This window comes from Dicentrarchus labrax, unplaced genomic scaffold (genome assembly GCF_905237075.1).
Source record: "Dicentrarchus labrax unplaced genomic scaffold, dlabrax2021, whole genome shotgun sequence".
NCBI classification, from domain to species: Eukaryota; Metazoa; Chordata; class Actinopteri; family Moronidae; genus Dicentrarchus; species Dicentrarchus labrax.
Window position 1 is genome coordinate 248,281 of NW_026136981.1, and position 22,331 is coordinate 270,611.

General features: G+C 41.9%; 2 protein-coding genes and 1 long non-coding RNA gene across 4 annotated transcripts in view; 1 reads left to right on the forward strand and 2 right to left on the reverse strand.

Annotated features, from left to right (window-relative positions):
* The window catches only part of LOC127360964 (butyrophilin subfamily 2 member A1-like), a 141,862-nt gene extending 129,231 nt beyond the window's left edge, over positions 1–12,631 (reverse strand). Inside the window, exons 1-3 of the mRNA XM_051395528.1 lie at positions 12,479–12,631; positions 11,234–11,590; positions 10,916–11,124 (exon numbers count right to left, since the gene is read on the reverse strand). Coding sequence (XP_051251488.1) covers positions 10,928–11,124; positions 11,234–11,590; positions 12,479–12,545 — 621 coding nt within the window. The 5' untranslated portion in view covers positions 12,546–12,631 and the 3' untranslated portion in view covers positions 10,916–10,927. The remainder of the gene's footprint in view (positions 1–10,915; positions 11,125–11,233; positions 11,591–12,478) is intronic.
* Positions 30–19,665, reverse strand: LOC127360971 (uncharacterized). Its single transcript, XR_007883990.1, has 2 exons — positions 19,605–19,665; positions 30–93 (listed from the first exon to the last, which is right to left on the reverse strand). It is a non-coding gene; the product is annotated as an uncharacterized LOC127360971 (long non-coding RNA).
* Positions 4,643–9,017, forward strand: LOC127360959 (Fc receptor-like protein 5). 2 transcript variants are annotated; one of them, XM_051395516.1, is made up of 6 exons: positions 4,643–4,700; positions 5,490–5,525; positions 6,706–6,966; positions 7,046–7,291; positions 7,349–7,525; positions 7,658–9,017. In XM_051395516.1, the coding sequence occupies exons 1-6, from the start codon at positions 4,670–4,672 to the stop codon at positions 7,768–7,770; spliced, it is 864 nt and encodes a 287-aa protein (XP_051251476.1). In that variant the 5' UTR covers positions 4,643–4,669; the 3' UTR covers positions 7,771–9,017. The 2 variants fall into 2 exon arrangements, with proteins under 2 accessions (XP_051251476.1, XP_051251477.1); XM_051395517.1 differs by lacking the exon at positions 5,490–5,525 and having other exon boundaries at positions 4,655–4,700.
* Positions 19,666–22,331: the final 2,666 nt, after the last annotated feature.

Genomic DNA, 22,331 nt, shown 5'->3' on the forward strand with positions numbered 1-22,331 from the left:
CGTTCTAGCCTTCCTTCGCTCAGTCACCCAGCCTCCCTGTCTTCCCGGCTGCTCGGGAACTACCGGGGGATCTACAGAGCTAACAGAAGCTACCTTCTATTAGTACTATTAGCTGCCTGTACCTGGACTGCAAGCTCAAAGTACCCGAGGAGGTTTGTTTAAACCACTAGCACAGGAGGTTAAGACTCCCAGTGACCCTGGCCGGAACCAAACACAGCCTCCAACACCATCAGAGGACAGGTGAAGTAACGTTGCACATCCTCCATCGTATCGATTAGTCTGCCAGTATTTGTGTAAGTGAAGTTGAAGTTATTTATTCCATGTTTTGAACAACCAAACTGTGTGATTCAAATATATATGGTCAACTATTAGCTTTATCTAACGGCTATTAGTTATAATTCTAAGTTAGTTATGTTGCATGGAGCCTGCTGCCAATATGTTAGCCAGGTAGCCAGCTAGCTAAGATTGGTTCATGTGATAGCAGAATATGATGTAAAGGTGCTATACCACACCAAGCAAGAACTTTGGCTTTCTCTCACTTATTGTCAGCAACCCCCCCAGAGCCCCCTACCTCCAAAGCAAGCATTATCAGGCTGGTTTGTCACCATAACCACTGGTCACCATTTGTTCATGATTGCCCCATTTGTTTATCCTCTATTTCCTAACTTTCACATTTGCCCCGTCAGTATTGCAACCAGGAAATATTCAGACAATAAACGTCTTATCATCAGTCTTTCAGATTGAATTCGATTAAAGACTTTTCCCTTTGCTAATCATGCCATCAGCCTCAGAAACCTCGCCAGGAAAGGTTTGTGTTTCCATTGTCCATCTTTTGGATGATTTCCTCATCATTTCCCTCCCTCGTCACCATCTGCTCCAGGTATGGTCATTCTGATTTCTTTATTCTGACCTCTGGGTTCCACTGTCTGCAGAGAAATCAGAGGCCTCCTCCAAGTTCCTGGGAATGACTCGTGACACAAATCTGCTCCAGACTTCACTCCCAATTGCAAAGCTTTATCAGCGTTGTGACCTCCTCCTCCTAGTCCACCTCAGCTTTACCTTAAATATCATAATGTTCACAGTCGTTCCAGCATCATTGGAGACTCTCATCCCAGAGTTTTAGAAGCACCAACCCACCATATTCTGCACTGAACATATATATCCTATCCTAATACCCTAACTGTCGTTTCCCAGACCTCCATCAAGATCATCAAGAGTAGAGCACTATCAACCCTCTTGTATTACTGGTCAGCTTGAAGAGTTTCCCCTACTTTCATGACCAGTGCAACGTAACCTTCCCATCGTTTGTTCTCGTCATCATGATCTGTTGCATTACCTATCAAACCCATGGCATCAAAATGGCCTCTGACCATCCACTGATGACATTACTGTTCTGATAAGTCTTTGCCATCTTCCTTTTACCACAGACTTTCTGCATAAAGCATCCCTCATGTTGCTCAAACTTTAGAAGCGAAGTTCTTGCTTACTTTTTTGGTTTCTTCGGATGTTTTGAACTTACCGCCTGTAGCCTTCACTTTGACCCATACTGTCATACCTGCATTTAAGACTTGTCTTATCTCTCAGTCGACATCTTAGGATTCTACTAAAGCTAACCAAAACTAATCAATCTGGTTAGTTTACAACGGTGTCTTACTTTAAAGTCCAATCATCACTGAATCTTTTCGAGACAAACTACTTGTTTTTCCAGAGCATAACCATAACAGATCCTCTCTTCATCTCTGAGTCTGGACAAGTGGCTTCTTGATTCTGGTTTTGCCACCTACTCTCCTTGTCCAGCATTCCTTCCGTCAATTACTTTGGTCACTCCTTTAGGATCAGGACTGCCACTTCTGCCCAGGGGTGGACTAGGACAAAAATTCAGCCCTGGCATTTTGTGTCCAGACCAGCCCACTACATTATCAGCAGACACTACATAGAAGTCCACAAATCTCGCAGCATCTCCTCTCATGCATACTACAAAGGAGAGTCATATTCCTTGATAGCAGTTAACAAATAAAGCACGTAACTATGAACTCAAGGACTAAAACTGACAGCTATAGCAATCAATCAATCAGTCTTTATTCATTATAGTGTCAAATCACAACAGAAGTTATATCATGACTAGGGGTGGGACGAGACTAACGGGAAGAACCCTCATGCTACCCTTTCAGTTTTTAGTCTGTGACTGTGAAAATCTTTTGGTGTAAGCCCAGCATTAGTTAAAAGCAGACTGGGACAATAATAACAAAATCTCCTGACAAATAATCTAAACAGAAACATATTACAGACAGTAGCAGCATTAGAGCTGAAACTCATTGGTTTTAACGGTGACTCAGTCATTATGAAACCATAAAATAATGATCTATAGCTGTGTGAAAAAGTCTAAGACATGAATTACAGGTCTGAATAGATATGCATTCTCATATACGTGTATGTGCACATGTATATATTGCCCTACTTCCTCGTCCGCAGCCAGCCAGCTCCACTCCTCACCAAATTCATGACCTGCAAGAAACAGCAAACACAACTTGTACTCAGTATCTGTGTACTGACAAGTATATGTAGCCATGTAGCCTTTCTGTGATGTAGTGACACTTAGTGAACAAATGTATCTGTCATGAAGGATGACTGAAGTCTCAGAAGAGCCCTAAGGCCTACCTGCATAACTGTTAACTGAACTTAAAAGATATGCAGATGTTTGAAATTAAAATCATCAATATGAAAATCTTCAACCAGGAAATAATCATAATCAAACCTTTTGTTTCAATCTGAGACAAAACAAGTTGCATAATAAACTCCCAAAGTCAAGACGAAGCTCTCTCTCTCTCTCTCTCTCTCTCTCTCTCTCTCTCTCTGATGGTAGCAGAGAATATAAAGAGACATTTATGAATTACCAATTGTTATTTTATCACACATATAGTATGTTTCTTCACATGAACCTTTCAACATACACATGTTGCGTTCACGAGCGTAACAACACTAATGGCTTTGTCATGTTTTCATTATGATCTTTGTGACAATACCTGAAAATGCTCAAGACAGCACTATACACAGCCATTTGAAAACTACAGTAAAAGTAACATTTACACAGAAATTAAAGTTACACACAAATTATACCTACGAAATAGTTATGACCTCAGTAAACAATAACTGAATTGAAAGATAAAGATAAATTCAATGGCAAATATTGCAAATTAAACTCATTATTTCCTAATTAATTCAAAGTATCTCATCTGTATTTACAATATTGATTCTGCATCTCTATTTCCAGTCATCAGTCCATGTCAATGGTTACTGTTGCTATGGCAACAAGAGTTAGCAGCTGTTAGCTAACTTAGAACAATAATAACCCATAATATCCCAATTCGGCATATTTAAACCAAATCAAGCACAACTACCAACAGTCCCAGCCCTTCCACTCTGGGCTAATATGTTGTCACAAGTATGCAGTTAATGAGGTCCCATCACATTCAATGGAACAACCAGGCTAACGTTACTCACCATGTCTGCCTCCACTCGCTCGTCTCCCGGCGCAGCAGCACCTGCTGGGGTGGTGACCCCGGCACCAAATAGGTCTGTCAATGTCCAACATTTAGCAGCTTCCACCTCCAGAGACTTCAGCTTTTTAAGTTTCTTACGGTTATCCATCTTCAGCTCAGCAGCAGCCCTTCCCGCCACTCCGGCCCATGCCATGAGGTCCCGCCCACCCTGGTTTGTGTTGTGATTGACAGCACTGATTGATTGACAATGACAAACATAGACCAATAATATGTGTCGATGCTGGCAACACACTGCTAGCCCTCTGTAGCCAACTGGCCCAACTGGAGGGAATTTAGAGAGAGAAAGAAAACATACCGGACCGGACCGGACCACATTGGGTCAACGGCCCACATTGGGGGACGATGCCCAGTATGCCAGATGGCCAGTCCACCCCTGCCTCTGCCTCCTATAGACTGGACTGGTGTGAGGAAGGCTTGGGTCCATTGAACTAACTACACCATATTTTACGGGTCATTCAATAATGAACAGTCTGCGTCCTCAGGCTCAAAGAGATAAATAGATGCTATTAGATGGTTGTTCATGTATTCAGGTGTAGTGAATGCATCATGTTCTCTCATCCTGATGTGTAGTTTGATAGCGTGCAGACACACACTGAGTTTCAGCCTCTTTCTGACCACAGCTCAGTGGTTAAAACTGAGAGAAGCTGTCAGGCACACAGCTACAAAATCAGCTCCTGTTCACTTCCTCCAACTGAACTGTTGTTTACCTGCACAGAGATCCAGCTTTTACTCTGAAATTAATCATGAAGTCATTTTATAGTGAATCTCTGACAACTGCTAATAAACAGCTGGAATCTTAATCTCTAAAAAGCAGTTTAAGTGTCAGTGAACGCATCATATTCCTGTTCTTATTTACATTCTGTGTCAGGTGTTGCTTTACTTTTCATCTCAGAGTTTCATTTTGTTTTCTGACTCTTTTCACTTCCTGTTATGGTTCAAGCATTGTTTCAAAAGTGAATTTATCTGCTTTATTCTAACTAAATGACTCAACTTTGTCACCTTCAGTATGAGAGGAAACCACAACACTGCCAGTCACAGGAAGGAGGAGGGTTTTACTTGATGCGACTGTGAACTGATCAAAGTATAGATCTCATATAACAAGTGTTAGGATGGAGGGAACATCTCTACTGTGGCTGCTCTGTAAGTACACTAAAAACATCAGCTTAGAGAAATACAACCAGGAGAAATCCATCATGTCTCTGTCTCAGAAATGCTCCTGTAACATTAACATCTGTTTATCTGAAAGGTTGTGAAAATGCTTTTACATCAGGTTCTTATTATGTTTTTTTTCCTGCACATTTATTGTTGAATTTTTCTTTGTAAAAAGAAGCATAATCTTCTTACAGTGAATGAAATGTAATCTTATACAACCGTCCTCTTCCTCTCTGTGTTCATTCGTTCCTTCATCAGTGTTTTTAAGAACTTTTATGGCATTTATCAATACTTATAATATATACTTCCTGTTTATTAGGTAACATCAGTGTGCCCTCGACCACACGTAATGAAATATGTACAAAAGCCAACTTGTGTTTGTGCTGTGAATAATGCAAACTAAAAAACAACTTAGTTGCTTTTTGTTCTCGGGGATTTTGATGCCCTTGTAGTGGTGTGGTGAATGTGTGGCTTCCTCGCTGTCTGTCTCTCCTCTGTGGTGGCTGAGCGGAGCAGAGAGTTGACGACGGCTGCACTGTGCATGAAAACTTTGCCAGTAAAAACATCAGATCTGGCTCAATGTAGCTGATACTGAATACTTAAAAAATGATTGGCCCCAGTACTGATTGTGATATAGTACCTACGTGTCTGGAGGGGACTTTCAACATCAAACGCAATCAAAGATAATAAAACATTAACATATGAGGCCCAATATGTGTGTGCTGCTCTCTTGTTGTATCACAACCTCAAATCAACCCGAGTGTCATTTCTCTTTAGTTCTGATCTCACTGCTGAGCTGCACCACAAACCAAGGTTAGTGAACTTCTATCAGTCTGAAACTCATTTTTTTCCAGCAAGATTAGTATTGGTGACAGAGATACACAGCAGTAACTCAGCAAAAGTTTGACATGTTTTTTTGGAAAGCGCTTCTTCCTTGTCAACGCCCGCGAACAAAACCTCCTCGGTTGAGTATCGTTTCTTCGCCATCAAGACAAAACAATGACGAAAAAAAAGTACTCCAAAACACACTGACTAAAACTACTACTAAAAACTACTGACTCTAACTATTTCTCTCAGTCTCTCTCTCTCATCAACTATCGACCTGCTTCTCTCCTCTGCTCTTCTCCACTGACGCCACCACGCGTCGTCATGACTTTTGCAATTAATGTAATGTAACATAGTCACGTCACAACGAGCGTACAACGTGATGATGCGAAAGACGGAAACCTTTGCTCTCCAATGAAAAAACAATGAATGCTCTAGCTATTATGGTTTTTGTTTCAGATTGATTTAAACAGGATCATGCAAACAACGATCTCCAGTGGCCAGTTAGGGGCTGCCCGCGGGACGTCCGTTTCAGTAAATCGCAGCTCATCCAGGTTTTTATGTCCTTAAGACATGTTTGTAACTTAGATAATTGATTAATTTCATTGGGCTCGATTGATAGATTAATAGCTGGGTATCATCTGCATAACAGTGAAATGTAATGGAGTGATTCCTAATAATGTTGCCTAAAGGGAGCATATATAAAGTAAATAGTATTGGTCCAAGCACAGAACCTTGTGGAACTCCATGACTAACTGTAGTATTTATTGAAGATTCATCGTTAACATGTACAAACTGAGAACAATCTGATAAACATGACCTAAACCAGCTTAGTGTGGTTCCTTTAAAGCCAATTTGATGCTCGAGTCTCTGTAAAAGAATATCATGGTCAATGGTGTCAAATGCAGCACTAAGATCTAATAATACAAGTACAGAGACAAGTCCATTGTCTGAAGCAATCAAAAGGTCATTATTAACTTTCACCAGTGCTGTCTCTGTGCTGTGATGTACTGAAATAAAATGTTGTTATGAAGAAAGTCACTGTGTCCTGGACAATGAGTGTTCAACAACAGAAGCATTTTTAGGACCTTTAAGGGGATGTGTAGTTTGATTGAAAATGTAATGGATCATCAGTATATTTCTTAACCACAACATCCTCTTCCTCCAGCCTCTCTGACTGTGAGTCCCAGCAGCTCTCAGATGTTTAAAGGACAGTCTGTCTCTCTGAGCTGTGAGGAGGACAACAGCTCTGCTGGATGGACACTGAGGAGGAACACAACCAGAGACACCAGGACGCAGTGTGACGACTGGGGAGAACCAGCTGGTTCTTCTTGTACCATCAGCCCCATTGCCACATGGGACAGTGGAGTTTACTGGTGTGAGTCCAGAGAGGGAGCAACCAGTAACACCATCAACATCAGTGTCACTGGTAAGATCAGACTGTGGAGTTAGTGTTGATGAAGCTGTGTGTAAATGGATGAAATGCTGTAGTCTGTCTCTGTGTTGAGGTGGACCAGTGATCCTGCAGAGTCCTGTCCTCCCTGTGATGGAGGGAGATGATGTCTCTCTGCACTGTAAAACAAAGACCCCTCCCTCCAACCTCACAGCTGCTTTCTATAAAGATGGCTCCCTCATCAGGACTGAGCCTACAGGTCACATGACCATCCACCATGTTTCCAGGTCTGATGAAGGCCTCTACAAGTGTCACATTGGCAGTCATGGAGAGTCTCCACCCAGCTGGATCACTGTCACAGGTGAGGAGGTCACCTTTGATTTCAGGACTTATTTCATCCAGATATTCACCTGACCAGGTGGGATTCTCTCTGCAGGTAAACCTACAACCACAGCCCCGCCCACCTCTGCAGCCCCATCCACTGTCTCCACCCCCCTCCAGTTTGTGTTCAGATTGCTCTGCCACCTTGTGGTGTTCTGTCCGTACTGCATCTCCACTGTCCTCATGGTGTCTTTATATCGACAGAGGGCCACAGGTAACACTCATCAATCAATCAATCAATCAATCAATCAATCAGTCAATCAGTCTGGTGTTGATGATTGACAGCTGTCTCTAACAGAAGTTGATAAATGATCTATATTTTATTTCTAACCTACACTGACTGTAGGAAATAATCTGCCTGTCTCCATGGTGATGATCCCGCCCACCCAGGCTGAGGAGGGATTGGATGGTGACTATGATGATGTCATCGGTGATGTCACCACAGAGCATCACTTCTGAACTGATCCGATGAGTTCAATGTGTTCTTAAATGAAGCTAAAATGTTCAAATAAGAAATGAGCTTTTTTATTAATCAGAATCAGAAATACTTTATTGATCCCCGGGAGAAATAAGTTGACAACAGTGATGTATTGCAGGGCTTTTATTAATTTGTGACACATTAAATCTCGTCTCTCTGTCCACCAGATGATGACTATCACTCTGCAGTCTAAAGGAGAATGATGAAGTTTGCAGGAGAATCAGCAGCTGGACGACAGAAGAGCTCCATCCTCACTGCTGAGCTCCAGTAAACCTCAGAACTGCATGCAGCAATATTCACATGGGACAGTTTCAGTGCTGTTTCCAGGTTCATGTATCATCCTACAGCACAGGGTAGTACAAGGAAATACCAGCTGTAGTCCCTTAAATAAAAGTATTTTACATAATGACTCACTGCCTGAGGGAAGAAGTCTGGAGGTACGGCAGCAAGAGCTTCTGTACCTCTTCCCAGAATGCAGCAGGGTGAACAGGCTGTGGCTGTTAAACATTTTTAATCTGATTACATTAAGTTAATAAAAGACATTCACTCAGTGTAATCAGATTAAAAATGTTTATCACTTTCAGAACTTAAGATGAACTGCTGGTTCACTTTAACCATGAGATGCTATCGCAGTGTACAAGCTAACAGCCACCAGAGGGAGATGATTCTAAAGGGAGGTTCAGGTTATTTCCCCTCATCATGAATAAAGAGTATGAACAGAAACAGGGAATGAAAGCTGCATGGTCCCAATGGATAGAAACAACAAATAAAGATAACACAACCTGAGGATCCAAATGTAACAATAAGTGTTTATTTTTCTATGAAAATACACTTTATACAAAAGTTTCAAAGGATCACAAACATACTGTTGTTGGTAACACTTTATCAAGGTATTGGATTGGTAACAGCTCACAATGGGGAGAAAGGTGGAAGAGCTGTGTAAAACAACTTTAGTAGTAATTTTTCTGGGGAGACACTTTTTTAAATAATAAACATTAAGACCCAGTTCACAGTGAAAACAGAAAATTGGGCATATATGAATGAACCTGTTTCTGCATCACGTCACATTGTCTTGAACAGGTAAAGCGACCATTTTGAAGAGATAAACATGTTTTAAATCACAATGTGATTCGTTAAATACTTTACAAATGAGAGTTGATGAATGCATTTAACAGTAATACAATATAAATACTTTATAAATGAAATGAAATAAAGGCACTGATGTTAACAGCTTCTTGTTTTTCTCTTGGTAAACACAATGTGCACTCTCTTTATGGGACAGAATATGTGCATTCAGGAAAGTTGAGGCTCCTGTTTTTACATCACTGGCAAAACAGTGTACATATTGAAATATTTTGAAAATGAGAAGTGCAATTAGCAGGAGGAAGGAGTTCCAACTGCTAACTGAGATCAAATCTGCTGCGACACTGCGTAGTGTGCTGGACCAGAGGACTTCTGGAGTTGATCATTGTGGACTTTGGAAAAGGGCTAAAGAAGCTCTGGAAACAGCAAGGAAACTAAGTATATGTGTTGATGGTGTGTGCGGCTTAGAAAATAATACATTTTTGTTCATTAATCAACCTGTTGTGCTTGATTGTGTGCTGGGGGACCCACGGTTGCAGAGAGGAAAAGCCACTGTAACACTTACAGTACACTGCAATAACAGAAGTACAGTACCACCTTCCACCAAATCAGTTAGACACTGAACTGCTAACATCACCACGCATTAAGGGTGCCTAATCGCTGATATTCACTCTAATTAGTTCTAATCAGGCAGAATTTTAGATTTAGATTTCAGTCCAGAGGAAGGTTTGTTCTTTCAGCATTTTGCAGAGCAACAGAGAGAGAGATGTTATCTGGTGGATGTTTAACAGACAGACACACAGTCTGTACATGGAGAGAGAGACAGGGCAGCCGGTGTGTGAGACAGGTACTTGTCTTCACAGCGTTGATCATGAATAATGGATATTAAACAGCTGACCAGGAAGTTTTCATCCAGCAGCAGTCAGTTTGAATGTAATCGAGTCAAAATGATGTGAATCCACTGCAGCCTGTATGAAATTTGTGGTTCGGGAGGCAGACACCATCACCACATTCAAGAGTAGGCTTAAGACATTCCTCTTCGATAAAGCTTATAGTTAGGGCTGGATCAGGTGAGTCCTGAACCATCCCTTAGTTATGCTGCTATAGGCCTAGACTATCGGGGGATTTCCCATGGTGCACTGAGCTCCTCTCTTCCTCTCTCTTTCTGCACTCATTCATGTCCCATTAATGCATGTTACTAACTTCACTTCTTCCCCGGAGTTCTTGTGCTTTCTCGTCTTGCAGGTTCTCGTGGATCCTGGTGGAGCCTCCTGCCATGGTCCTGCTAGATTGCCATTGCCAATACTGTTGTTGCTGTGCACCTGTCAGTCTATCTGTCTGTCTCTCTCTCTCTCTCTCCCACCCACCTAGAGCCGGAGGATCTGTCCTAGGTTTCTGCCTTTTAACAGGCAGTTTTTCCTTGCCCTTGTCTCCAAGGTCTTGCTCATGGTGGTACTGTTGGGTCTCTGTAATTAATGTTTTAAAGAGTTCGGTCTAGACCTGCTCTATTTGAAAAGTGTCCTGAGATAACTTCTGTTATGAATTGGCGCTATACAAATAAAATTGAATTGAATTTAATTTAATTGAAATGTGCAAACAGTCGAACACGGTTGGACACAATAAACTATCATCATCATCATCATCATCATCATCATCATCACGGTTGCTTTCAGCTACCTGCACAGAGCTAGCTCCCAGCTAACATCTTCACCTGTTTGTCTGCAGAGCTAACAGCAGCACTCTGTCAGATACAGGGGTTGATGTTCTCACTCAACATTAGATCAGAGTTAGGAGCCCTGGCTGACGACAATACAGCGACAATACAAACGGGCCACAGTGCCCCACTGGAGCTGATATGCATCTTCAGTCAGATGGACTGGGCCAATGGTGGGTCTCTGGAGAACCGTGGGTGTGGCTCTGCCCCCCTACTCACTCTGCTACAGGTAACCACTGAACCATGCAGTCCATGATGATGGAGAGCCTCAAACAGCAGATTTACAAATGGCCCACAGAAAGTGTTCAACATGACTTTGGTATAAAGAGGTCTGTAGAGGTTCAGAGGAGCTGATCACCCACTGCTTCATCAGCAGCTGGTTCTGAGTTACTGTCTGTGTGTCTCTTTTTCTTCCAGAGAACCATTCCAACAACAGCTGAACTAATCAGAACGAAAACTGTCAGTCCAATGTGTTTGTTTCCATCCCTCTTGGTTGTGTCTTTGTAGTCTCCATCCATGGTGTTTTTGCTGTTGGAACCTGAAGATGAAAATGTACATTAGTCAGGAAATGACTGAACAGAATCCATTTCTTCTTCTATATCCCTCATGTTTGACTCTGAGAATCACCCTGAACTCCACTAACTCACCTGAGGCTGTGACCTCCAGTTGGATGGTTCTGATTGGGTCAGTCTCAATGATGGCTCTCTTATGACGGCTTGAACCACCTGTAACAACTCGACACTCGTATGTTCCGTTGTCACTGATGCTCACGTTGTTTATAACTAAAGACACGTTTCCATCCTTCATCTCTCCGTCTGCCAGATTCACCCGACCCTTAAAGGATGGATGTTGGTTGGTTGTAACTGAGCGTTTGTTTCTGTAAAAGAGGACGTACTCTGGCTCCAGGTCAGGTCTGGTCCACTCTACAGCTCTGATGGAGCCATCACCAGCTGAACATGACAGAGTGACATCATCTCCAGGTTTCACTGATATCACATGTTGTTCTAAAAACCAACAATAAACATCCAGAGAGAAAAAGTTGTTCAGGGAAATCACTTTTAACATTGAGTTGTAATTAATGAATGAGAGCAAAGGTCACTCCCACTCTGCCCCTGTATGCAATAGTAATCAGATTAGAATCCATACAACTATATACAGTGTGCTTGTGGACGTACCAACAGGTGAAGAGAACAGACACAAAAACTCTGCACACTGTGTTTATTCTACAACCAAACTATATACTATAGATTATTTTACACATATTAACTAATAAACTATACATAAATTAAACTAGGCTTTATATATATATATATAAACATGTCTCTGTTGAGTTTTGTGATGGCTGTCTGGAGGAGTCTCTCTCTCTTTAACAGTAGCTTCAGAGTGTTTACCTGAGTTACCTGTATAAAGTGGATTGTGCTCACTGTTTGTGATTTCATTAACTAATAACTCTTTTAGTTCTTGCAGTAGTGTGGTTGTGTCTCTGTCGCTCTCTGTCTCTGAGCAGGAGCCCCGCCCGCAGTGGAGTTGATATTCTCTCAGTCGTTAGCCCTGATAGGCTAACGGGCTGACCAATCAGGAGGGGAGCCTCTCTACAACGCTCAACAGCGGAACTACCAACGAGGCTAACAGTGCTAACAGTGCTAGCAGGCCTCAAACCTGTGGCTGTCACTGTACGCTGTCTGACATCTGAAGTAACGTTAGCAAACATCAGCTGCTCTAACTATCACACATGTACCTCAGACTGAAACATCACAAACCATCATCATCATCTTCATCATCATCTTCATCACAAATCTAGTTTCGGTTTGGCTGTGAGAGCTTGTAGTTTAGGCATTCAAGTTTTACGAGTAAAAGGTCGTCAGACCGAGACACACACACACTCTACTCACCTTGTGCAGCCAGGAAACAAAAGAAATACAGAAGGATGTAAACGCTGTACGATCGGACTGCCGCCATGATGACTACTGAACTACTCTAGTGAACCCATGATGCACCGCGCATACAGAAACGAACAAACCACGCCCCAACGCTCCAGTGACGTTACTGTCCATTATGTCTGTGGATTACATGATCTTTCAGACGATGAACCTGGGAAATAGTTTTTATCTGAATTCTCAGCTTTTTCATCAATTTTACAGCTTTCAGATAAAACAGTGATTATTGGAGGTGACTTTAATATTAATGTGGACATCAATAATGACCTTAGTACTGTATTTATCTCATTATTACCCTTAATCTGTCATATGGCACTGAAACTGAACATTTAATGACCTGACCATTATTTAACAAACACCAACAATTGCATTCATTACTACAGAGAAATAAAAACACCATTATATGTAATAAATGTAGATACCTGCTGAATCAGTTTCTTCTCAGAATCCTCAAATAATCCTTTAATTGTCAGGATGAAAAAAACATGTCCACTGTAAAAATCCAGGAAGTCCAGTAGTTTGAAGATTCATCAGATGATAAAACTCTGCACACTATAACACAGACTTTACAGACTTTACCACTGATTGATCTTCTGTTGCTGTGTACAGGTGGATGCTTCCTATTACCTGAGCACTGGGGGAGGGGAGGGAGGGTGTGGTTACATTCAGCTGAGCAGGTATTTTCCAGGAAACAATCTGTATGAAAAGATACAGCAGATGGTTTCTGATAAACAACTGGTGTCCTGTCCTCCTACAGGTGTAGTTACAGGTTACTCTGTGGATTCAACTTTTACAATAAATGATGCACTAATAGATTAAATGAGCCAACAGTCTGAATGAGGACTTTTATTCTGATATTAGAGTAGATTTATAATTTTTACTGAAGTAACGTGGTGAAAGCAGAACTATATGTTGGTGCTATTGTTATTTTAAAGGTCCAGTGTGAAACATTTAGGAAGATCTTCACATGTACTTTAATGTGTCACATCATTAATTTGTTAAACTTTCTTTCATTGTATTCATCGTTCTTTTTTGTTCCTCCAGCACAGTGCTGGTGAGGACGTGATCAGACTGCCAACCCCCTGCAGGGGGAGGCACAGGGCGCAGCGGATCCTGAAATATGAACAGCCGTGGAGACAGTGGTCTCACATGTGTCCCCCCTCTCCTCCTCCTGTGGCAGGTTGGCGTGTGCTGATGTGTCCTGACCACTGGAGTCAGTGGCTCGTTCACATTGTCAGTTTCATGTTGATTGGGATGTATGAAGGAACGGTGCACAGGACCCGGCATACACCTGGTTTTATACATTTGGATTATTCTTTGCATATGTACTTTTCAAGTTTTGTGAGTACGCCTTCTGTCAGTGTGAAAGCTGCACAGTCTTTCATACATGAGGCCCCTGGACTTTATGTCCTTTACATTTTCTAAAAATGTGAAAACAAAAACAAGAAGCACGCCATGAACTGATCGGCAACTATGGCTTTACTATCTTTATCCTTGTTTCCTCCATCCTTGGTTCCCACTGTGACCTTTAGAGCAGTAAACAGGTGTAAGTTATCAGGTCTCTACACACTCAGCTAACCCTTACATTACTAACAGTAATCTAACAATGTTCAAACTGAAAAACCTTGAAATATACAGTCATTCTGAAGTCCTGTGACCCCCAAACAAATGAGCCATCCATCCATGTGAAGTGAAAGTGAAAGTGAAGTGATCACACTGCATCTGGAGCCTGCCTGGACACTAGTGACATCATACGATCTCTGCACTCTGATTGGCTGCTCTGTGTGAAAGAGGTCAGTCCTCCTCAGACTGTTCAGCTTTAATTAAAGTCAGTTTGGGGTTTCCAATCGAAATAATTAGAGATAGGATTTATGGCTCTTTGAAGGGAGCCAGATCTTGAGGAGCCCTTCCTTTCAAAGAGCCGTTCAAAAGACTGGCTCATTTTTACATTTATTTATTTATAAAATGGGTTAGCCTGGGGGTAACCCATTTTATCTGGGAAAGGATCACTGGGAAGAACGAGAGAGTCGGATCTGGATCAGAATCATTAAAACTTATATATTATATTGGTGGGATGTCTAAGTTTGAATTATTTTGAAATATTGATGTGCCACTGTGTCGGACAACTCAGATGACGTCAATCTAAATTTGCATATCAAATTATCACCTGTGTACTCTGCTGCTCCTCCCCTTGTTGTGCATGCTCTCAGTCTCAGTGGAGTAGCAAAGGAGGAGCTTGTGTGCACATGCTGTGTGCGTGACAGCGTTTAAAAAAACGTGATATGCAAATTTCACCTGACTTCATCTGAGTTGTCAGTACAGCAGCTACAATGAGCCAAAGAAAGCGCAGCAGCACTTGGATGCACTTTTTGGAGGAAAAAAACGACAAAGCAAAGCAAACATCTGTCAAAATAATATTTCTGGGTCAACAGACAACTTGCATCGCCATTCAAAAACTCAACACCCGACAGTCAAAGTGATGGAGGGAAGAAGAGGACCAACTAAGATAACATGGGTTACCCCCAGGCTAGCTTCTTAAAAATAAATAAATGTAAAAATGAGCCAGTCTTTTGAACGGCTCTTTGAAAGGAAGGGCTCCTCAAGATCTGGCTCCCTTCAAAGAGCCATAAATCCCATCTCTAATTCAGACTCTACAAAACAACCCTCCTCCTCCCTCATGGTACACACACTGCATTAGATTAGATTAGACTGTTCAATTCAATTCAATTCAATTCAATTTTATTTGTATAGCGCCAATTCATAACAGAAGTTATCTCAGGACACTTTTCAAATAGAGCAGGTCTAGACCGAACTCTTTAACATTAATTACAGAGACCCAACAGTACCACCATGAGCAAGACCTTGGAGACAAGGGCAAGGAAACACTGCCTGTTAAAGGCAGAAACCTAGGACAGATCCTTCAGCTCTAGGTGGGTGGTCGTCTGTCTCGACCAGTTGGGGGAGTGAGAGAGAGAGAGAGAGAGAGAGAGAGAGAGAGAGAGAGAGAGAGAGAGAGAGAGAGAGAGAGAGAGAGGCAGAGAGAGAGAGAGAGCGAGAGACAGACAGACATACAGGTGCACAGCAACAACACTATTGGCAATGGCCGTCAAGCAGGACCATGGCAGGAGGCTCCACCAGGATCCATGAGAACCTGCGAGACGAGAAAGCACAAGAACTCCCGGGGAAGAAGTGAAGTTAGTAACATGCAGTAATGGGACATGAATGAGTGCAGAAAGAGAGAGGAAGAGAGTAGCTCAGTGCACCATGGGAAATCCCCCGATAGTCTAGGCCTATAGCAGCATAACTAAGGGATGGTTCAGGACTCACCTGATCCAGCCCTAACTATAAGCTTTATCAAAGAGGAATGTCTTAAGCCTACTCTTGAATGTGGTGAGGGTGTCTGCGTCCCGAACCACAACTGGAAGCTGGTTCCACAGGAGAGGAGCTTGGTAACTGAAGGCTCTGGCTCCTGTTCTACTTTTTAGAGACTATAGGAACCACAAGTAGCCCAGCATTCAGAGAACGTAATGTTCTAGTGGGGTAATAAGGTACTATGAGCTCTTTAAGATATGAAGGGGCCTGACCATGAAGAGCTTTATAGGTGAGGAGGAGGATTTTAAATTCTATTCTACATTTTACAGGGAGCCAATGCAGAGTAGCTAGTACAGGAGAGATGTGATCTCTTTTTCTAGTTCCTGTCAGTACTCGTGCTGCAGCGTTCTGAATTAATTGGAGCGTTTTAATGGACTTATTGGGGCAACCTGATAATAAAGAGTTGCAGTAATCCAGCCTTGAAGTAACAAATGCTTGGATTAGTTTTTCTGCATCTGTCTGTTATAGTATGTGTCTAATTTTTTCTAATATTACGTAAATGAAAGAAGGCGGTCCTAGAGGTCTGCTTTATGTGGGAGTTAAATGACAAATCCTGATCAAAGATAACTCCAAGATTCCTGACAGTGGTGCTAGAGGCCAAGTTTTAGACAATGAGTCTCTAAGGTTTTTGGGGCCAAGAACAAGAATTTCGGTTTTTTCTGAGTTTAACATCAGAAAATTGCAGGTCATCCAGGATTTTATGTCCGTAAGACATGTTTGTAATTTAGATAATTGATTTATTTCATTGGGTTTGATTGATAGATATAACTGCGTATCATCTGCATAACAGTGAAAGTTAATGGAGTGATTCCTAATAATGTTGCCTAAAGGGAGCATATATAAAGTAAATAGTATTGGTCCAAGTACAGAACCTTGTGGAACTCCATGACTAACTGTAGTATTTATGGAGGATTCATCGTTAACATGTACAAACTGAGAACGATCTGATAAGTATGACTTAAACCAGCTTAGGGCAGTTCCTTTAATGCCAATTTGATGCTCGAGTCTCTGTAAAAGAATATCATGGTCAATGGTGTCAAATGCAGCACTAAGATCTAATAATACAAGTACAGAGACAAGTCCATTGTCAGAAGCAGTCAGAAGGTCATTATTAACTTTAACCAGAGCTGTCTCTGTGCTATGATGAACTCTAAATCCTGACTGAAAATCCTCAAATAAACTATTGTTATGTAGAAAGTCACACACTCTTTGGCGACTACTTTCTCCAGAATCTTAGAGAGGAAGGGGAGGTTAGAAATCGGTCTATAGTTGGCTAAAACCCCTGGGTCAAGAGTGGACTTTTTAAGAAGGGGTTTAATTACAGCTACTTTAAAGGACTGTGGTACATATCCTGATAATAAAGAAAGATTAATCATATCCAGTAAAGAAGTGCCAATTAAGGGAACAACTTCTTTAAGCAGCCTAGTTGGGATCGGGTCTAATAGACAGGTTGATGGCTTCGATGAAGAAATGATCGAAGTTAACTGATGAAGATCGATAGTAGAAAAACAGTCTAAATATATATCTGAGTTTACATTGGCAGAAGTCCCTGAACTTGGAGAGCCAATGATAACTGTTGATGGCAGTTGGTGATTAATTTTTTCTCTAATAGTAATAATTTTATTATAGAAGAAGCTCATGAAGTCATTGCTACTTAAGTTTATGGGGATATGTGGCTCGATAGAGCTGTGACTCTCTGTCAGCCTGGCTACAGTGCTGAAGAGGAACCTAGGGGTTGTTCTTATTTTCTTCTATTAGTGCTGAGTAATAGGCTCCTCTGGCATTACGGAGGGCCTTTCTATAGGTTTTAAGATTATCTTGCCAATTTGAGCGATATTCTGATAATTTGGAAGAGCGCCATTTCCTTTCAGATTTCCTAGCTATTTGTTTTAACTGGCGGGTTTGGTGGTTATACCAAGGTGCTAGTCTCCTATGTTTTAATAATTTCCTTTTTATAGGAGCGATAGAGTCTAGTGTTGATCGTAGTGAGCCTGCAGCACTATCAACAAGATTATCAATTTGGGAGGGACTAAAGTTGTTATAGGACTCTGTTAAATTCAGACATGGCATTGAATTAAACACTGAAGGAATCTCCTCCTTAAATTTAGCTACAGCACTGTCAGATAGACATCTGCTGTAGGAAGTTTTGCCTAATGGCTTATAATCTAATAATATGAATTCAAAAGTTATTAAATAATGGTCAGATAGGAAAGGATTATGTGGGAAGACTATTAAATGTTCAATCTCAATGCCATATGATAGAACAAGGTCAAGAGTGTGATTAAAACAATGAGTTGGTTTATTTACACTCTGACAGAAGCCAATTGAGTCTATTAATGATATAAATGCATTACTAAGGCTGTCATTGTCAACATCCACATGAATATTAAAATCACCTACAATAATTACTTTATCTGATTTAAGGACTAAACTTGATAGAAACTCTGAGAATTCAGATATAAAATCAGAGTACGGTCCAGGAGCGCGGTACACTATAACAAATAGAACTGGCTGCAGTGTTTTCCAGTTTGGGTGAGAAAGACTAAGAACAAGGCTTTCAAATGAATTATAATTTAGTTTAGGTTTAGGGTCCATTAAAACGCTCGAATCATATATGGCTGCTCCACCTCCTCGGCCTGTGCCTCGAGGAATGTGAGTGTTAATATGACTGGGGGGGTGGATTCATTTAGGCTAACATACTCCTCGTGGGACAACCAGGTCTCAGTAGGACAAAGTAAATCAATATCATAGTCTGATATTAATTCATTCACTAAAACAGCTTTAGAGGACAGAGACCTGATATTTAACAGCCCACATTTCATTCTCTTATTTTGTGCTACTGAGGAGTTGGTTTTAATTTTTATTAGATTTTTATGTTTTACTCCTCTTGTTTTTATTTCTTTAAATAATCTAGGTGGTCGGGGGACAGACACAGTCTCTATGGGGTTTTCGGTGGGTGACTGTTCTAAAGAAAGCGCAGAGAAGTGTGTAAGACAGCAGCTCTGCTTCCTGGTCCTAACTCTGGACTGTCAGGTTTTAGAAATAAACTGCCATATTTCTAGATAAGAGAGTCGCTCCATCCAAAGTGGGATGGATGCCGTCTCTCCTAATCAGACCAGGTTTTCCCAAAAAGGCTTCCAGTTATCAATGAAGCCCACATCGTTTTCTGGACACCACCTCGACAGCCAGCGGTGGAATGATGACATGCGGCTATACACGTCATCACTGGTCACATTGGGCAGGGGTCCAGAGAAAACTACGGAGTCCGACATTGTCTTAGCATAATTACACACCGACTCCACATTAATCTTAGTCACCTCCGATTGGCGTAACGGGTGTCGTTGCACCGCCGACGTGGATAACAATCTTACTGTATTTACGTTTATCTTTAGCCAGCAGTTTTAAATTTGATTCAATGTCACCCGCTCTGGCCCCAGGGATACATTTAACTATGGCCGCTGGCTTCACTAACTTCACGTTTCTGACTATGGAGCTGCCAATAACCAGAGTTGGTTCCTCAGCGGGTGTATCGCTGAGTGGGGACAATGTGTTAGAAACATGAATGGGTTGGTGGTGACCTGTGGGCTTCGCCGTTCGAGTCTTCCTTCGCTCAGTCACCCAGCCTCCCTGTCTTCCCGGCTGCTCGGGAACTACCGGAGGATCTACCGGAGGAACTACCTGGGGGATCTACAGAGCTAACAGAAGCTACCTTCGGTCGGACCGCACCGGCTACCGGGGGGCTGGCTAACTATAGCGGCTAAAGATATCTCTGTGGTGCGGTGCCGTTCCTCCTAACTCACTAAGCCTCGCCTCCAGCGCAGTAAATAGACTACATTTAATACAGGTACCATTATCATTAAAGGAGGCAGAGGAATAACTGAACATCTGACACACTGAGCAGGACAGAGGAAGAGGGAGAGGGAGAAGCCATAGCTAACTGCTAATGCTAATGAAACTAGAGTGTATGAAAAACTTTGAAAGTAGTGAAAAGTCACTAAAAAGAGGGAGAAACTCCGAGTGTTTAAGTAGAACTAGTCTACGTTTAAATGTTAAGCGGGTAAATAACCGCTGTAACGAGTATATCAAATTTAGATTTAGCGTTCACTGACAGAGCTACAGCACCAAACAGTGTACACAGAGCAGGAAGTAAACCGGAAATGAGTCAGTACGCTTACCGTAGCACGTCATCCGTCACAAGAACCAGTCTGCAAGGCTACCTGTTGAATCTCTAATGTGGAGGTCAATGGTTTCAGCCTCTGTTGAACTCAGAGCTGATCAGGAGTTTCAGACACAGACAGTTGGATTTGTTCTCTTTAAGAACACTCAGGGTTAGTTCTCTCTTGGATGGCTGCAGTGCGGGATCAGGATCACAACAGACCCGGGTTAGGAAACAGTCCTCGTAAGTGTTGAGCCAACAGTCTTGGTGCTCTTCTGTTCTGTGTTTTTAATGTAACAACATTTTACTCCTGATCTCCTGAATATCACACAGGAACCTGTTCTGGAAGATAAATGAGAAACTGCTCATTAGTGACGACGATGTGAAATGTCCTCATCCTCACAGGTCGTTCCAAAACCCAAAGAGGTTCCCATCCCATATCTCCACTAGAGGCCTGAACTGGCTCAACACCAAGCCCAGATATGGATCCTGATCAGTCTATGACAGCACTGAACTTCCTCTAGTCTCCATCTCCAGCACCTTAAATTAATCCAGAACATAGACCACTCCCCAAAACACATTGAAGACAACATGGTGGACAGGAAAGTACCTGACAACAGAAATAAATAACAGAAACTAATCCAGAGAAAAGCAGAATGCAAAAGTCATTAAAACATTTATTTATTACAAAAGAGCATAAACAATCATATTGGAATTATTTATGACTGATATTGGGAATGTGATGAGTCACAAGAATTAATTATAAAACTTGTGACGATGTGATTTTTTGGTCTGTCTGAAGGTCAGAGCATCGCAGTGCTTCAGGTCTGATTCGGTTCGTTGTGTCACATCTTTGCAGTTTGGACAGATTTCTATTTTCATTAACTTCATTAAGTCAGTTCACCTCCATTCAGACAAAAACAGAGTTCATATTCGTTGGGTAATATGTATGTTGATGTTGCTACAAAGAGAAGTAACTGTAAGATGATGGTGAAGTAATGAGGGACTACATAGCATTTACTCAGTATTATGTCTCTCTCATTAATTAATGAACTGCTCAATAAATGTGACTATAGTTCCTCATTGTCAGTCAGAAAGGAAACAGCTGACACATGGTCTGTGTGTTGAGTATTAACCAGCAACCTGTGGCACTTTTCAGTAGTCTCATAAAGCAGTAGGTGCACACAGAGGCACCCGGGTATTTCTGATGGTTGGTAGCCTGTGTCTTACAACCTGGCCTTCATTTTCTCTGCAACCCAACTGGAAAGAGGCTGTTGTAGTGTGGGGAGGGCCAGGGGAATGGGTGTGGCCTGGGATCTTGGTAAGCAGTAAGCCAGGGGAGGTTAACCACGAAGCGTGGCTGGACGTCGGCAGCTCTTGAGCAACAGGCCATACTTTCTCGGGTGTCTCTTCATAATGTACAAGTCTTTGCCTTTTATTAAATGACCTATGGAGAGGACCACCAATAGGTTGAACCTAGCTTCCTGCTGCCCTGTTCACAGCAGCCGAGTTTCTTAAATAAAGCTTCCCAGACCCCCTCTCATGGGCAGCGCCTTGCTGAGTGGAGTACCACTGGCTCAGATCAGAGTTGGTCCACTGTGAATTTATCTTTAATTAATTAATCTGTTCACAGTGTTGGGATCTGTATGTAGGCCTCCTGTATATTTCTGTATATCTGACGTTGATATTTAAGTCTTACACAGATCAGTTCTGCATTTGAATCCTCATCTTCTGCCAAATCAAACTGTAAAATCATACCCGTAGTCAATGGAAAGTCCCTTTGACACAAATACAGTACGTCTTGCAGTTGCCATGGAAACAGGGGCCGTGGCTTCAGCTGGTCTGGATTCCAGCTCAGATCAGAAGAATGCCAACAGGTTCAACAGCGTTCAGACTCACAATGAACAGTCAGTCCTGACTTCCAAACAACAGTGAGATAAAGTGAGAGATATATCTAGGTCATGTATATAGAAACAAATAAAGAGTCTTTCTTGGCTAACTGGTTCTACTGGTCATAACCACACAGACGCACGCAGGCCAGCTGAAAGTCTTGCCTGGTCCCGGGACGAGATAATCTTAGATGGGGCCCCCCGCACCCAGATCTCTCTTTTCCCTTGCTCTTCCCTCTCCTGTCTGTGGAATTTAGTGCACTAGTTGACTTTTTTCTCTACTTCAAAGGGAGAACAGCAAGCATGGTAGGCAAAATAAGGCCTTTTTTGGAGTTGCTATATCCAGTCCCTATCCATTTAACCCCTTCCATTGTGGGATGTGGAATATGTG

Coding starts and splice junctions, on each gene's coding strand:
- LOC127360959 (XM_051395516.1), top strand. CDS start 4,670: ATGGAGGGAACATCTCTACTGTGGCTGCTCT. Junction 4,701..5,489: donor ATCTCTACTGTGGCTGCTCT/GTAAGTACACTA, acceptor ATTTCTCTTTAG/TTCTGATCTCACTGCTGAGC. Junction 7,292..7,348: donor CAGCTGGATCACTGTCACAG/GTGAGGAGGTCA, acceptor TCACCTGACCAG/GTGGGATTCTCTCTGCAGGT.